The sequence below is a fragment of the Styela clava genome, chromosome 4, assembly GCF_964204865.1.
Source record: "Styela clava chromosome 4, kaStyClav1.hap1.2, whole genome shotgun sequence".
Lineage (NCBI taxonomy): Eukaryota > Metazoa > Chordata > Ascidiacea > Stolidobranchia > Styelidae > Styela > Styela clava.
Window position 1 is genome coordinate 23,883,308 of NC_135253.1, and position 17,715 is coordinate 23,901,022.

The 17,715-nt window shown below is 36.0% G+C and overlaps 1 protein-coding gene across 1 annotated transcript; it reads left to right on the forward strand.

The window, feature by feature from the left end:
- Window positions 1–6,579: 6,579 nt before the first annotated feature.
- LOC120326236 (uncharacterized) lies at window positions 6,580–12,805 on the forward strand. Its single transcript, XM_039392494.2, has 7 exons — window positions 6,580–6,748; window positions 7,826–8,002; window positions 8,823–8,951; window positions 9,718–9,800; window positions 9,953–10,068; window positions 10,844–11,006; window positions 11,615–12,805. Exons 1-7 carry the CDS (start codon window positions 6,690–6,692, stop codon window positions 11,821–11,823), a joined length of 936 nt encoding a protein of 311 aa, XP_039248428.2. The 5' UTR covers window positions 6,580–6,689; the 3' UTR covers window positions 11,824–12,805.
- Window positions 12,806–17,715: the final 4,910 nt, after the last annotated feature.

Consider the following 17,715-nt stretch of genomic DNA (forward strand, 5'->3'; position numbering starts at 1 on the left):
TTCAAGGCGTAGCACGAATGGTGTTCGTGCCTGCTTTGACAGTTGTTGTCGATTTTAATGATATTTTTGAAAGTTGGGGTAAAAAGAAATCGGTAAAAGGTAAGGTGAATACTATTGTTGTATATCACACCCGGGCATCGCACTGTTAAGTACATGTGGGAAAGCCAGCCTTTGTCAAATACTACGAAGTTATTAATTCAGTACGGTACGTAGTTGCCCATTTGCCGAAATTACATATTTACTTACCCCTTATGGTTTCAAATAGTTCATGCACCTCCAGTTAGATTTTTTTAATCAGTGATGATATATACTCATTGTTGATTGCTGCTCATTGTAACATACTATTACGCATTCACTTTTATTTGCGTATCGAATCAAAGTGTTAACAAGTTCACCTAACATTTCACTCATACTGGTCTATATTGTATAGTCTGATTTCTCAAGTATTTGGAGCCACGAATGCTTGTAATTTTCTGACTAAACCCTTTTATTAGTTGGTTTATATACCAAATTCAGTAAAATATTTTTTAAATAAAACATGAGATATTGGATTTATTAGCTTTTCCATTCTGAATCATATAGACTGCTTTATTTATTCTTAACGAAAATTAATAAATCTCCTCTCTTTCTTCAGATGTGAAAGTTGTGGACAAACCTGTCTAAGCATTGTGAGACTCTTGCAGCAAAAGAGGCAATAGCAGAAATAGTAAGTATATCAATCAAGAAATTAAGCCGACATAAAGCAAAACTTTCAACTATTCGTCTAATCTCAATTTCCTATTATTTATTCACAGGACAACTATAGCAGACGGGGAGATATCAGAAGTCTGGCGACATATCAGTGACAGTGTGATTCCAAGAAATATAATGCAATTGAAAATAGAAATTTGCAATAGAAAAACAACCTATGGAGGCATGCAAAGACATTTGACCCTCCGGTAGAGTTGTGTATGGCCCCCTCATCCTGCAGGGCTTGAGGAAAATAACTAAAAATTCCAAAGCGTAAGATTGCATAAGCGGTCTTATTTGTAAAAAGGCACAAAACACGCCAGACATACTTAAAACAGCTTTGGAAATGAGGATTACGGGTACCTCACTGCACCTGTGTTATATTTGGTTCATCAACTTTTGGTAGTACTATAGAAGAAATTCCGGAAGGGGTATAATCATCATTCATGATAAAATACTATCATATATTTTTTGAACAACTTCAATCTAGACCAGGGATCTCAAACTCGCGGCCCCAGAGAACTTACAGTGCGGCCCTCGAACGCTTAACGATAATTGTAATAGTATTTTGGAAGTTTTTTTTTTATCTAAATGTAATAGATTTTTCAAACCTTCTAAAGTGAAATTGATTATTCACACAGAAAACAATTTACTGAAAGTAGTTTTGGAATATTAATTTTTTTGTCCACATTTTGACCCAATTAAGAATACACATCAAGCTAGCAAAAGAATACTTGAATAAAACACTTGAGTAATTAAATTAAACGCAAAGTACATGAAGAAGGTGGCATTTTCGAAGAAAATGGGAGTTGTAACATTTTTGCTCTTCACAAAATTTTGAAGCACATTGTTTAATTTGTCATATTTCCATCAATACAATCAAAAAACACAATAAGCTCAGCAGTCAATATGACAAATTCGAAGACCAACTTCGAACAGAAAATTTCCATGTGTTTGTATATTAATATAATTATACAACGACTTAGTTACTGAAAATCAATATCAATAATAATTCAAGCAATCCTATGCCACGCAATGTAGTGCGAAATGTCTTGTCGAAAAAATCTGTCATTTGTTTTTTTACTGATCTATACATGAAATGATAAAAGTAACTTTTTTGCATTACTGGAATTAATTAAACATTCGTAAAGATCCAGATAAACCCATGATCATGTGGCCTCGTTAGTTAGAGTTGGTACTATAAAATCATTTCAGACTGGCCTTAGTATGCTGGTGACACAAAAAAGATGCCAAATGCCAGGACAAATGTAATTATTAAAACATTGAGTTTATACTGTAGTATTTTTGTTAATTTTAGGTTCATATATTTAGATTAAGTTATTTTTAGTGTATGTATTATTCTTTCCTTATTCAAAGCTTGTTCAAAAATGATTTTGATGGTTGTACATAGAATTTTACGATTTTTTATAATAAATACTGTAACTTGCAAATGTTGCAATAATAGTGGAATGCAAATATTAATATGTAATTGCATTTGAAATTGAAGAAAATAATAAAACTTAATCCAACTGTTTAGTTGCATCACAATATATGTCACAAACTAAAACTATCTTAAAAATATCTTTTAAGTATACATTATCAAAAACTGTTTGCGGCTCTTTTTACAATTTTCAAAATGCAATGCGGCTCTCGAAAACCCATGAGTTTGACACCACTGATCTATTCTAGACGATTCAAGCATTGCTTTGGGAAATTATATCACTTCAATTAAATTGAAATAATCTCGCTATATTAAATACAAAATCGTTGCTATCATAAAGGTAAACCAATTCAGCCACTCGAAATATATTGGCCTTCACAAAGCAATGGAGGCAAAATTGAGAGTTCATGAGCTATGAACATTTGTTCTTTTCTTTGTCTTGAACTTTCCATACTCCACAGCCCATATTAATTTTTTTTAATTTTAATTACCATGTGATGGTCATACATATCTTTAACTTGTATTTTCTGTCATGATGTATTATCTCAATGTGCCAAACTATTAATTAGTGTGCATATTTTGCTTCCAGATGACATAAATGTATTGTCATGTTTATTACCTCAGCTTGGAGTATTGACAAGAAAAAGGTGCCAGTAAATTAGGTAAAAAAATTTTCAACTCATTGTTATAATCAGAATTCACAATCAATAGGAATTATAAACAGCCAACAATCAGTGAGAATTATATGCGAAATCCCTCAGAATAAATTTGTCTAAAATCGGAGGAAGGCAAAAAATATAGGTAGTTTCCATCCACACAAGCATTTCAAGAAGACTTGCTCGAGCCAAACTAAATGAGCATCGTCAGGTGATCGGTAAGGCTGCAAGCTGAATTCAGCCCTGCAACCTCCTGCATAGAAGATAATATTAATTAGTGGGGTATGAGCTAAATTCCTAAATTTAAACAAACCTATCTACGATGCATTATGTACCAGCAATGTTACCTACGATTAACTGAATATGTAATATGTCTAATAAATTCACCTACAAAAGCAAGTTCGATAGGTGCAAACTTTGTGTTATGGAATTGTATCGCAGAACAGTTTTGTATGACACCCTCTTTAAATGAAATTTCAATGATTAAGCGCAAACATTAAAGTTACTAACTTTGAACTTTGTCATTATCTGCAAAATGTTCCACACAAATCTTTCCGCTATCGCGTTTGTAATCTTCTCTGATAAAAAAAAAACCACTATGATGTCCAGAATTGCTCTTTACAGCTTGCCTGTTATTCCAGCTTTCCAAGTAAGCAAAACTTCTTAGATATAGAGATTATTTTGTTTCGTTACAGGCGCAAAAAGGCAGGTACTACACGTAAAAAAGACGCCGAGTAGCAAAAGCGAGCGGAAAACGGACGCGAAAGGCGACGAGAAATATGTGCATTGGAGCGTATCACGAAATACAATGTTTTGCCTGTAGTCTTATGGAGTGACGTCAGAGTTGCCTATCATGTTGTTTAATGTCATTGGTCTTTCTAGGAGTTTTAATTTAATTGCAGTAATAAAAAATTAGTGTAGAAATAGCTGCTATAGACTAGGCTAAAATTCTTTACCGGTAATTTTTGAAAACAAATTATTGTATGCAATGAATCATAATGATGGCTTTCTATACGAACCTACCGACCGCCGTCACGTGCGTACGTGGCTACCTCGAGCCGAAGATATGCATTCGAGAAGTGAATCCCAGACTTAGTGACATCAATGAACAAATGACAGAAATAGCAGATTTTTTAATGATGGACTGGAAATGTGCAACATGGGTGCAAAATGGAAGATTTTGTGATGGACGAAATTATGCTCTGCTCAAATATGGAGAAGACCTGGTATACAAATGTTAAACCGTAAATATATACTTCTACGGTTAAACCAGAGCCATTATATAATGGTGGTGGTATATATTTACGGTTAAACTGCACGAACTGATATTTGAAAATTCACAATCGATTTTTACATTGATGTGTTAACGTTTTAGTAGATTTTACTAGATATATGTTTGAGCATGGAACGGAAACATGCATTCGCACCTCATTCTAGGATTTTTCGGACTGTTTGTTTACATGCCGCATCACACGCACAGCGGATATTTAATTCACTGTTTTGTCTTTGAAAAGATCGCACGCAACCTGATTACCAAGTGAAACGCCTGAGTAATGACTGCCGTCAATATTCATGTTTATTTGTTTGTGTTTGTGACTCGTTTTCTTTTTTCTTTGGTAAGTGAACGCGTTTAATACGTTTTAAACCTATTTTATTAGGTTTTGTTCACTTTCCAGATTCTTTTCTTCGCCTTAATCTTTTGTGTATATGTGTTTATTTTGTTTTTGCGAATGAATCGAAATAAAATCTTATCTAATGATAGTTTGGAACACCACCCCATTTTACAGGCGCCAACTCGCGAAACCACTCCTAAAATAAGCCCCGAACATTTTGCAATGGACTTTTCCACGAGCACAAACTTTCTTGTTTACTTCGTGTCATTGGCCAATCAGCAAGATCCAAAAAAGTGACGTAACAATGCCCCCTTTTCGCATCCGCTCAGACACTCTCCTCACTTAGACAGATTTTCAGGCGTGGTTGTGAACATTACCTCGTTTTCGCGTTTTTGAACTATATTCGTCAGTTTTCAGTCGTGTTTTGGAAATTAACATATAATTCAATGATCACTATGTCTTTTTAGAAGTTTCAATTTAATCGCAGTAGGCCTAATGGAGAATTGGTAGAGAGAAAGAGAGAGATTTATTTCCACAAACAATGAAAAAACAATATTAAATAATATCGATAATTTTTAGAGAGTTAGACTATAATGAAAACAATGAAAAACAGTATAAAAAAATATTGATGATTTTTATAGAAGTAGTTCAATTTACACATTGTTTTGTGTTTGTACATTGTGATCTAGTGCATTACAGATCGCCATAAGTCGGGCTCAGTATGAAATAGCTGTGATAAAATTCCTTACCGGTATTTCTAAAAAAACAGATTATTGTACGCAATGGATCATAATGAAGTTTTGAAACAAATACCTCATTTTACAGGGGCCAACTCGCGGAACCACTCTTAAAATAGGCCCCGAAAATTTTGCAATGGTGCAGTGTAGGAAGAATTTTTGGGAGTCAAGGGTCGGGTCCGTTGGAGCGCAGCCTGCAGCACATGCTATACACATTTTAAAAAAAAATTGAAATAATATCAAAGTTTTGTATATTCTTTTAAAATTACAATAGAATATTTTAACAATTTTTTTCATGCAGAGCTACGCTGCTGTCAAATAAAATAAAAGTGTGTTTCTCCGAAGCGAAATACGGTACTCGCGAGAATAAGGATAGGATAGGATTTACATATTTATCCCGGGGGAGAGGAAAGCCGATAAGACGGCTTATCCATATGGCGAACCACGGCCTCTCGTCCGGTTACCATTCCAAGTCGGGTATGGGATTAGTTTTTTACTGTATTGTTTGTTCTCGGAAGCGTGGACTTGGTGGTGGAGGAAGCCGTAACCGACCAGCGGTTACGTGAACCACCCAACGACGGCGAGGAGTCCAGCAATCCTCTCGCACATAACCATCCCTGCATGGGATTCGAACCTGCGAACCCACGCAGAGTAATTAGAGGTGCGGTGGCGAGCGTATTCCTAACGCTTAGCCCGTTGAGCCACACCGTCGCGCCAATTTACTCAAAAGACAACAACCAATGATTTTGCCGGTGGTCGCTTTGTATTAATATTCAAACAAAAATTGGTTTATATGCCTAATTTTATCTTAATTTTTCAGAATGAAATTTTTTAAAACGAAGCTTTTTATTCAAATCAAAAATCTGCTTACTGCTCACGCGCACTCTTAGTGGATGAAGTGGTTTCCATAGTTACCGGAACGCGGTGAATCCCCAATCTCGAGTACTTCCAGAAAAGATTTGTATAAATATGAGCTTATTTGGTCAGGTGGGGGTGAAGAAAGTGACTGTTAAATCCATTGTTTGGTTACTATTCCAGCTATGAAATGTAGGAATAGCAAGTACCGTACGCTGGTAGCAACAATCTTCCCACAAAGCTGCTCCACCACAATTTTCAGACTTGGGTTTTTCATATTTCTTATTTGTAATGTTTTTAAGGATAGGATATACATATTTATTCCGAGTAGAATAAGGCTGATTAAACGGGCCAATCATATAGTTGCCAGCGGTGACATGAACCATGCTACGACGAGGAGGAGTCCAGCAATCCTCTTGCACATAATGATCCTCACATGGGACTCGAACCTGCCAGGCCACACAGGATATTCGAAGATGCGGTGGTGAGCGTATTCCCAAAGCTCAGCACGGTGTGTTAGTTCATGATGCATTTATATCGTGCTGACAAATAAATGAGTGATTGTTTACTTATCTACGTGGTTATTAGAGATAGATAAAATCAACAAATGATTATATTCAAACATTAGATTTGGGAGTGATTAACCACAGCGAGAGCCATGTATCAAACAATGGAGATTTACATGGCTCGTAAAAAGCAAGTTCCAGAGCATTACAAGTGAGTTTATCTGTATGAAATTATTGAACTTTGGTACGATTAGTCATCTCGATAATTAAGAATTTAGTAGTCAGTAATTTATTTTTCAATCAATGCTGAAAATACGTAACGTATATATATGATGTAGAAGAAAATTAAAAAATGATTCCAGGGTATAGGCAAACTCCAAAAAATTATCACTGGTTGTAGAGCAGCGACACCCTAAATTTGGACTAACCCAGCAGGGATCATTTTTGTAGAAATGTACTTTTTGTAAGAAAGAATTGGGATAGGATAGGATTTACATATTTATCCCGGGGGAGAGGAAAGCTGATAAGACGGCTTATCTATATGGCGAACCACGGCCTCTCGTCTGGTTACCATTCCAAGTCGGGTATGGGATTAGTCATATTGTTTGTTTTCGGAAGCATGGACTTGGTGGTGGAGGAAACCGTAACCGACCAGCGGTTACGTGAACCACCCAAAGACGGCGAGGAATGCAGCAATCCTCTCGCACATAACCATCCCTGCATGGGATTCGAACCTGCGAACCCACGCAGAGTAATTAAAGGTGCGGTGGCGAGCGTATTCCTAACGCTTAGCTCGTTGAGCCACACCGCCGTGAAGTAAGACTGCATGCACATTTGGAATGTTGGCTGACCTTCTTCTCTCAATAGACTGTATTGGAATGCAATGCTGTCTTGTGTGAGTTGTCCCACAATCTATACCAGTGGGCCACGTCCTACTGCTAGGCCACAAAAACATTTTTAGGTCGACCACAAAGCTATTACAATTTGTCAAGAGTTATTGATTGATTAATTAATTAATTTTGATTGTAGTAGCAATCAATGATGATGCTTTTTGCTACTGAGGGGTTATTTACATTTTAATAATATAGGGGACGTATATATAATTGCGGAAAGATTTGTTTTTCTTGCAGTTTTTCTATTACATGAGAAAATTAACGGGCCAACAAAATTTTGTGCGGCAAAAGTAAAAAGGTTGGAACCACTGATCTATGCGTTTGATTCAGCGAAATCAAACTTTGAACAAACTTTAAATGTGTTAAATTTTTATCAATTGATCTTTCTTTTCCAGCCCCGACTCTTATCGGATATTTGATCGAGAAGTTGGTGATGATTCATTAGGGGATTCCCGGATGAATAAACTACATATTGAAAGAAAAAATCCCCCTCCCCCACCACATCCACGAGAACCTGAAAGAAGAAATTGCCCACATCCATGGCATAGCAGATTTTTAAGGCATAATGCCAGGTAATGCAATTTATTTTCCTAGTTTCTTACACCGCTTGTTATTTTCTAATACACAATCCTTATAGCAGTGTTTAACAACCTTTTATCGCTCATGGCCCCCTTTTTGAAGCTTTTAGCAATCATGGCCCCCCTGTTCATCATTCCAGTGGAATTTATAGAGTTATTTCGATCGGTAAATTTCAAATTCCATTATGTTCGAACAATTTATGCTCAACAAAGTGTAACACCCTGTGAAATTACCTTATCAAGCAATTAAACTGAAATGAATGGTGAGTTTTCTTGTAAAGGGAAACTGAAATTAGTTTTGCACCTAACGTTGTGGCCCCCCTTCAACTGCTCTGTGGCCCCCCTTTGGGAGCCAAGGGCCCCCAGTTGAGAACCGCCGCTTTATAGTGTCAGTATCTCTTGGCAATATAGTGGATGCTCATAACTTCTCTCGAGGATCGTCACATAAATAAATGACGTTTAACAACGGAATCAGGTTTTCTAAAATACTTCCACACGCCCGAACCACGCTGCCTATCTCTTGCAGCAGAGAAATAATGAAACTATCTCGATTTGTGAATAATTTTAATAAGCGATGCCGGGATAAGAACACGCGAAATTGCTTTATAAGCATTGTGATGTAACAAGCTGAAATTATAAATTATCACGTCAATTGTCACGCGGCAGTTAACCGGTTAATTCTGCCCAGTTAACAGTTAAAGTGTTTTCCCTGAAATTCCCAGCCCTAGTTACGACAGACTCCATAAAATCGATTAAAATTGTCCAACTCGAGTTTTTATGTTGTTTCTTCCATTTTCTTCCAAATTTATTTAAGGTTGCTCAATGAACCAATCTGTGTAATGGCTACGGAAAGTACGGACTTAGAGCAAGACTCCTGGTGGCCATCAAGGACTAGCGATGAACCATTGAAAGTACCTGCCAGAACAATGAATACAGTGCAAAGGTATGACATGAACTGATATAAGAGAATGGATAGGGTTTACATATTTATCCTAGAAGAGAGAAATAGATAATTACTGACATGGGCAAATTACGGCCTGTTGGGTAATTCAATATGGCCCGCCTGATGCTGCCACAATTGAACTAAAACTAAATTTTGATGTTTTAGCTGAAAAATAGCTCAAGGAATTTGTGGAGATTATGAATAACTTTAGCTTTGGCAGGAGGCCTATTGTTTTCCTCTTTTGCTTTTGTAACACTGTGAATATTGTTCATAAGATGTAACTTTTTGCGTCACACTTACATGGCGCGCCAGTCTAGATGGGCAAAATTTCTGGCTCCTGGTCCAAAAACCTGGCCCTTCTCTGGATAATTATATATTGAACCAAGGTTTCTTGTCCAGTCACCTGTCCATGTTGGATATAAGAATAGTTTGTTATTTATTCTTTAGACATGGTAATAATTAATGGTGCGTAATGAAGCAGCAGTTATGTGTGCCATCCTACAATGGCAATCCTCTCGCACATAAATATCTCCCAACGAGATTCGAGCTCGCTTAGGCCATTGAGAGGTGCCTTGACAAGCGTGTCCCTGACTCTTGCTAAATGGCGGCCAAGCTATAAACTCTCATTTGATTGCAAAACAAGGTCTGATAAGGGAAACTTATTGATTCAGTAACTAATTCGAGTCTAGATGTACGTTTTTGTAGAAAACGATTGTATATAGATTACATACTCATACACCATTATTATTCTGTGTTCAATTTCTAGATCTGATTACCAGCATTCAGCTCCGGTACGAGGTAACACACGGCACAGTAGCAATCCATTTACAATCCCATCAAAAGGAATATGTGAGTAGACCTTGATTATGATATTTATCTCGGGGGAGAAAAAAGACAATAACACGGCGTCTACGGCCTCTCGTCCGGTTACCAGTCCATGTCGGGTAATGGGATTAGTTAGCCAGTTATTTGTTTTCAGAAGCATTTCCTTTTCTGTCTAGTGCCAGTGAATACTCCAAAAACCAAAGAAGATCCAGGAGATGTCTTGCTCGAAAAAATATCATATCGCCATGACTACAATTCAAGATTGGACAGAAATGAACCAATCAGAGGAAAGGTAGGAGTAGCTTGTTGATTACATTCTTTTATTTGACTCAAATATTGGTGCTCCCGAAGTATGCGAACCAAGATGGCGGACATCGGAACGTAACATGGGTAACAGGTTAGGGTAGGCGATCATTTTTTTCCAATTTTCCTTATTTTAGTCCTATTATCAGTTCGAAGACTAGCCAAGAGCCTCCCGTAGTATTTATACGTAAAATTATGGCCTAACCCTAACCTAGTACACATATTACATTCCGATGTCCGCCATCTTGGTTCGCATACTTCGGGAGCCCCCAAATATTTCTGAAGTCTGGCATTTGTGACCTTGTAAATAACATTATATATGGAGGGAGATGTAAAATTTCAATACTGCTTGACATTAAAAGGATAAATGTTTCCAATCTGTGGGTCACGACGCGTAGATGGATGGCCTGAAAATCCTCACGAGTCACCTGTTATTAATCCTTTTAGAGCAGAGAATTGTATGGTATTAGCTGGAAAACATTGTTAAAATGATTCCGAAAGTAGTTCATATCACTGTACAGTCCAAATTTATTTATACAAGGCCCTGGCTTCACAGTCGTTGGGGGTATTGCAAAAAAAAATGCTGCTTACAACAAAATAACAAGTTATATGACCTGTGACAAGTATGTTCTCTGAATTAGATTATATTTCTGGGTCACATGATTTCATAAAAAATTTGTGCCGCTTGAAAATAAAAGATTGGGAGCCACTGCTTTAGGGCTAGGGTTTTTGACCATGCACAAATGTCCTTTTCCATCTTTTAGCTCCATGGTAGCTTTGTTTGGGATGAAATTCTACAAACGGATTCTGGGAAAGTTGTTGTCACTCCATGGAATAAGAAACTGTTACATCGGTGCGCAACGGTGCCTATTACACGGAATGTGGAGACTTCAAGCTCAAAGAAAAACGACCAAAAAGGAGAGAAAAGTAAGAACCATTTTGTTAAAAAGGTAGGGTTGCAGGGTGGCTCAAGTTAGCTTATTGCTAATAAATTATTTCAATACATTATTTGACGTTTCAAATCATACCTCACTAGATTTCTATTGCTATTTCAAAAACTCTTATCAAATCACCATGGAGCATTTCTCTTTTGTCAATTTGAATCCTCGAAACAAAGCACTTCAAGTCAATGACTCATCTCTCAGACTCTAACAAGCGCTGCTAATTTTTGGACTTGGCTAGAGTCAATCAGTCCTTTACTGAGACTCAACCTGGGCTCAAAAGCTATGATTCGCAACCTCAATGAAAACACAGCATATTATGGATCCATTCGTATAATTCTTGATGTGAAAAAAATCGCTTCTCTCTGCAACTATGAGCCAATCAATTTTATATTCTCAGTATTGGGAGAAATTGATAGAAGACTACTTTCAGTTATTTAAATTTTATTCAAAAAGTCTTACAGGAGTCGATATGTTACTCCAAATTCTGCCATTTCTTTTCCATCTATAGGAAAACAGCTTTAACATTTGACCTACGTGTCCTTAAATTTGAGCATTGCTCACTTATTTATGAACTGTTGTTATGTTCACCAGGCCCAAAGAAGGAGGACACTCCAGCAAAACAAAATGAAAATTTGAATAACCAAACACAAGAACTTGCACAACAAAGCAACACTGAAGTTAAATCTACTGAAAGCGCTAAAGAAACAGCTGAATCTCAGGAAGGAAATAGCAAAGAAATGAGCAAAAAAGCTGAAACGATTCCACCTATTGATGGCTTGCCAGCTCCATCTGCAGCGTAATTGAACAATGAAATGTTCATTTTTCAATTAGAAAGATTATTTTATTACCAATCAAGATTAATAAGATAGTATTAATAAAGAAATTTAATTAGTTTTGAATACAAACATGCGTTATTTTTGAACTTAATAGTCCCACCATTCATTTTCTGGTTTATTTCTGTATGTTTATTTTGTTACTTTATTTGAAAATACCAGAGTGTCAATGAGAATTTGTTCTCAATTTTTGGTACTCCCATAGTATGTGTACCCATGTTGGAGTTGGAGATAATTTTATTCCGATTTTTTTTATTCTAGTTCTATTACGAGTTCAGGGCATGTCTGTGTTAGCCAAATGAATACATGGTACACCCTCTTCTGGAGCGCCCAAATTTGTGTTATTTGTACTCTTCCATGATAGTCCTGCTGGTAATTTTCCGGTCTATTTTCTTTGTGTCTAGGTTAAATGTTTATTTTTGTAATTTTAATATAAAACACACGAGTGTTGATAGGAATTGATTCAGGTTATTATCTCAAATTTTGAAGAAAAAAATTTGTTTTCTGTCTTTCCTGCTGTTGCCTATTTAGTAATTTTCTTATTGCCTAAACCAGACTGTTGAGTCAGAGTATGGAAGTGGAGTTCATCCTGTTTTAATTGATTGTCCTGATCTGTTCATCCCTATTTAGATGAAATGTTTATTTTTGCCTTTTTTTAATCAATTTTCAATTAAATTTAGTTTTAATAGAGAAATTGAATCGAGTTTCTATGGACACCTGTTGGCTTATTGGTTGGCTCATATTTACAGTGAAACTATATTCCTTGTTGGCCCCAAGCATCAATGAAGTTGACTTTGGGAAAAATCTAAGTACACGTATTTAAAACAACGGACTCTTATTTAGAATATAATATATAATTGGTGTTATTTTGTTCTGTAGTTAGTTTAATATTTAGTATTTTCTTATTCGGGACAATTTTGAATACAGAAGCAATAGGTAACTGCTTGAATGATTGTGCTTTTTATGGAAACCACGAGAGAAGGGCCGTGACAATTAGTGTCAGAGTTTGGCTCAAATCAAATTTTTCTAAGAATCAAGTTATCTCAGAGAAACAGGCGACTAGTACTAGTCTAACCACCACAGAGACAAAATCTTTGAAATAGGATTTACCATGACACAAGGATTCTATAGCAACAATAAAGATCAATATTCTCTGCGAGTCCTGGTGGCTTCAGCACTTGTTTTGCAGCATAGGATTGGATTTACATATTCATCCCAGTGGAAAGGAAATAAGACAGCTTAATCGTATGGCGAACTACGGCCTCTCGTCCGGTTACCAGTCCAGGTCGGGTATGGGATTAGTTAGCCAGTTATTTGTTTTCGGAAGCATGAACTTGGTATTGGGAGGAAGCCGTAACCGACCAGCGGTTACGTGAACCACCCTACAGTCCTCCAGCAATCCTCGCGCACATGATCATCCCCGCATGAGATTCGGACCTGCGATCCTACGAAGGGTAATCAGAGATGCGGTGGCGAGCGTATTCCTACCGCTTAGCACGATGCGCCACACCTTCGAGCCATTTTTATCAGAAACACATTCGTAACAACTATTTTAATAGGTCAGAGTATCTTGTTGCAAACTAACGCAAGTATAATTCTGCAATGTATTGTCGCTACGAGCTACTCATTCCCACCCTATACCACAGGAAAGCAACCTTCAGCATTGAAAGTTGGTAACCTTCCCGTCAAACTCAAACCTACTTGGAGCCTTCCAATCCAATGGCTATTGAAACTCTCCGAAAACCACTATGATGCAATAATCTAGTTCTTACTAAGAAGAAGGCCAAATAAATACTAATGATGCAATAATTCAGTTTTATCACAAAATAAAGACAACTTGGAAAATGAAAGTAGAGAAAGTTTGTTTGACAGAATTTAATCATGTTAATGGGACATATTTCTAATGCTCCCGACTTATACATGATGTGATGTGTAATAAGTGAGTAGTAATCAACTTTATATCCCATACTTTCATTAAATTCCCACTGATTTTAACAGAAAACCGCTGTAACCACTGTCTTCACAGTCACATATGCTGCCCTATACCTTTGTGTTCATTGACCATATAAAGGAGCTGTAACAAGAGTAAAGATTACTATTTCTATGTGATTCTAGAATGATGCACATTAACACTAACATATTTCTGTGATGTTTCATTCGACCAAACTTTGACAAGCATAAATCAACGCTGTCTATCACTATGACTTGAATCACTCAATAAAATCAAGCATTATAAGCAATAAAACATAATTATTCTATTTACCCTAATTTGCACAGTATGTACATAAATAAACATAATAATATATGAAAACAAAAATTTGAATTTTGTGTGACACTCACGATGCATTAAATTGGCTATATGAACAAGAAAATATTTCAATATTTTCAAATACTTGATACTAGTGTATCAGAGGTTACTTGCACGGAGCTTTGTTCGAAATGAAGCAAGACTCCTTACAATACAACAACAATGAATCGATAGAGGATATGCAAGTCTAACTCCCAATTCTTTTGCGCTAGTTCTGCGTATAATGCAAGAATGGCATAGCAGGAATAAACATGACTATACTATGCAATTCAAAAGTCCTGCTGCACACTAACACAAATGTATTTCTGTATGTTTCGTCTGACCAAAATCAGACTAGATCGGACAAGCAGTTTATCACATTGTTAGTGTTCAGTAGAATGCAAGATTTGGTTATGAATACGACTAATCCCATGAATGGACAATCTTCATAAAATTAACACAATGAAATGATTATTAATTAGTTACTGTATATGAAAAGTTTCAATATTGAATTGAAAGAGACATAAAACATAGAAATAACAAAAACTTAATGGCACACACGCAAGTGAAAAAATCTGTCTATTTCTTCACAAAAATTTAAACTTCCATTCGAGACTTCATTAATTCAAATGAATCCATACTATCAATTTATGGCAAGCAGCTTGGGTTGGGCTGGGATTTTCCCCCAAGAGAGATGATATTTTTTTACTTCTCCTGGATGGAGGCATATTATACACACAATACACTCTCTTTTTTTTCTGAATACTAGGACTACTTAGGGAATAAATAATAAAATTGTTTTACCAAACTATTTTTACCATAGTATATGTGAAAAGTTTTCAGAGGAATTGAAAATGAAATGTATAGGGATAGTCACACACACTCAGCGATAATTCACACAAAAGGGGGGGGGGGGGGACTGGAGGGGGGTTCCAGAAGAGAAATAAGATTTTCATACTTTTTCGGAGGGAGGCAAGTACAGGATTAGTCGATCGAATAATAATAAAAAATTTCCATTCAAAGAAATTTTCTGTCCACCATTTTGTATATATAAGTTTCAATATTGCATTGAGAGTGCTTTGTTCTCAAAGTATAAACTTTTTTGTTACAAAATAAAAATAGAAAAATTGAAATTCCGACAATAAACAGCGATTTTAAAGTAGTTGCATTGATATTGTCAAATTGTTAACTAAGAAGACCTCTAATGGTCACAATTCAACTTCACGAAAAATAGAAACATAGGGAGTTGGAATGAAAACATTGAAAGTGCTTTTTTCTCAAAGTTGAAACCATTTTGGTAACTACAAAAAAACATAGATATATTTGAATTCCAACAATAAACAGAGATTTAAAAGTGTTTGCATTGATATCGTCAAATTTTCGAACAAAGAAGACCTCTAATGGTCATAATTCAACTTTATGAAAAAGAGATACTTAGTTGCAATGAAAGCATTGAAAGTGGCTTGTTGTGAAACCATTTAAGCAATTCTGAAAAAAACATGATTATATTTGAATTCCAACAATAAACAGCCATTGTAAAGTGTTTGCATTGATATCGTCAAATTGTTGAACGAAGAATACCTTTAGTGGTCATAATTCAACTTTATAAAAAAAGAGATGGTTAGTTGGAATGAAACATTTATAAAGAACATAATAAGTACACACAAAAAAAAGAATACCGGTAGTTGTGGATTAAAACACATGAATTACACAAATAGTGTCAAGTTGTTCATTTCAATTCAAGTATTTCTTGACAATGACAGAAGTCAATTTATATTCAATGAGGTTGTTGTGGGAATGCCGGGAACATTGTCTTACATAACTGCATTCGATTAAAAACGAAAAATTTACAGAAAAAGGATGTCCAACTCATAGCCTTCTGAAAGGTTTCTTGCAGCGAGTTTTTGATGCTGAAACGCATCACCCGACCAAACCATGTCACCAGTATCAAAAATACCAGTGCTATTTTCCATTATCCACCTCCCCACTAATATATGAATAATCAAATAGGATTTTGGTTGGGATTGCACTGGAAATTCAAATTTCAAATCATTTCCAGCCATGAGAACAACCGGATAATTACTAATTACTTATCGATTTTAATCGTTAAGTATGTTGATAAGTATTTGTCTGTTTTTTTCTGTAATTGCAATGAGCCAATGAGTTCATGTATGCATCATTTTGCTGAAACAGTGCTCCGTGTGTCTAATAATTCGACCCTCTTTTTAGTTTGTCATATCATGATATCATGAATGTTCAAATCAAATTGTCAAACATTTTATAGCGCTCTGTTTGTCTGTTAGATGAACGCGATATCTCACTAAAGCGATATTGAATCTGCTCCAGATTTTGCATGTGCATTCATCATATATCGGACCAGAAGTCTATTGATTTTGGATGAATTATGTCGTAGAATTAGCGAGTTATTAATTAATTAGTGATGGAACACAAGGTGTCACTATGGAGTAAGAGCGCTGTTTTGGGAATCCCTAACTTTCGATCGATAAGTCTTCGGTCTCTGACCGATCTTCTTGTTTTTTATTTTGAAACAGGGCAGGCCGCAGGGCAATATTAGCAACACAGGAAAAAGTCTAAAAAGTTGGGTTAAGAAGTTTATTAACATTAGCTGAAGATATAACCTTCAATATTGCGTAATACTTTTTATCATTTACAACCATTTTTCAGTTTAGCTATAATTCATAGTGTGTGGCAAATCATTTGATGTGCAGCCCGCAGATAAACTGCAACAAAATCTGTGACCCGAAAAGGCATTTGGGTTGATCTGAAGGCACCTGAAAAGCACACACCATTACTTGAGACAGAGCAAATATACAAACACCCAATACATGGAAAAAACATCCATATATAATGCGCACTTTCAGAGCTTAATTTTGTTCCAGTACTAGGAGGTGCGTATCTTGCTTCGATGTAGAAAATATCAAAAAAGATTAATTGATAGTTCATGATTAGCTGACTAATTCACATTTGAAAACCGCCCGTTTGTTTCTTACTAGTTGTGCTGGTTTTACTACTAATCATATTCAGTTGGTCTTATTAATGTAAAATTATAAAGCTATCTCAAGATTAAATAATGTGCAAAAATGTTCAGTTTCATGTTAAATGGTGGAAAACAGAATATTGTTAAGGACAGGAATTTTATATTTTTTATCGGGGAAAAGGGAAGTCAAAACGACTGCTTAATTATATCGTTAACCCTGGCCTCGCATCCTGTTGCCAGTACTTATCAAGCATGGGAACTAGTTATTTGTCTCAGATAACCAGAGAGAAAGCCATGATCCACCATATCTTACGGACTTTCCTGCCCTCAAGTTAGATTTATATATGGAGTAATACTACCTTTTCGTGCATCTGAAACTAGTGAAACTAGTGGACTATTCGCATATGGTTTGGTAACTGGATGAGAGACGGTGGGGTGTCGTTTGATTAAATTGTCGTATTACTTTCAAGACAAAAACTCAAAGGGAAAACATTAGGGACCCACTGGGCTAAGATATCTACCCCTTCTCCCATTTTTAAAGATCTCTCCCAATGACAAAAATTAGAAAGAAAAA

Excerpts from the sequence above, each read along its gene's own strand:
- LOC120326236 (XM_039392494.2), top strand. The coding sequence starts at position 6,690 with ATGTATCAAACAATGGAGATTTACATGGCTCGTAAAAAGCAAGTTCCA. Across the intron at positions 9,801-9,952 it reads AATCCCATCAAAAGGAATAT|TGCCAGTGAATACTCCAAAA; the intron begins GTGAGTAGACCT and ends TTTTCTGTCTAG. Across the intron at positions 10,069-10,843 it reads ATGAACCAATCAGAGGAAAG|CTCCATGGTAGCTTTGTTTG; the intron begins GTAGGAGTAGCT and ends TCCATCTTTTAG.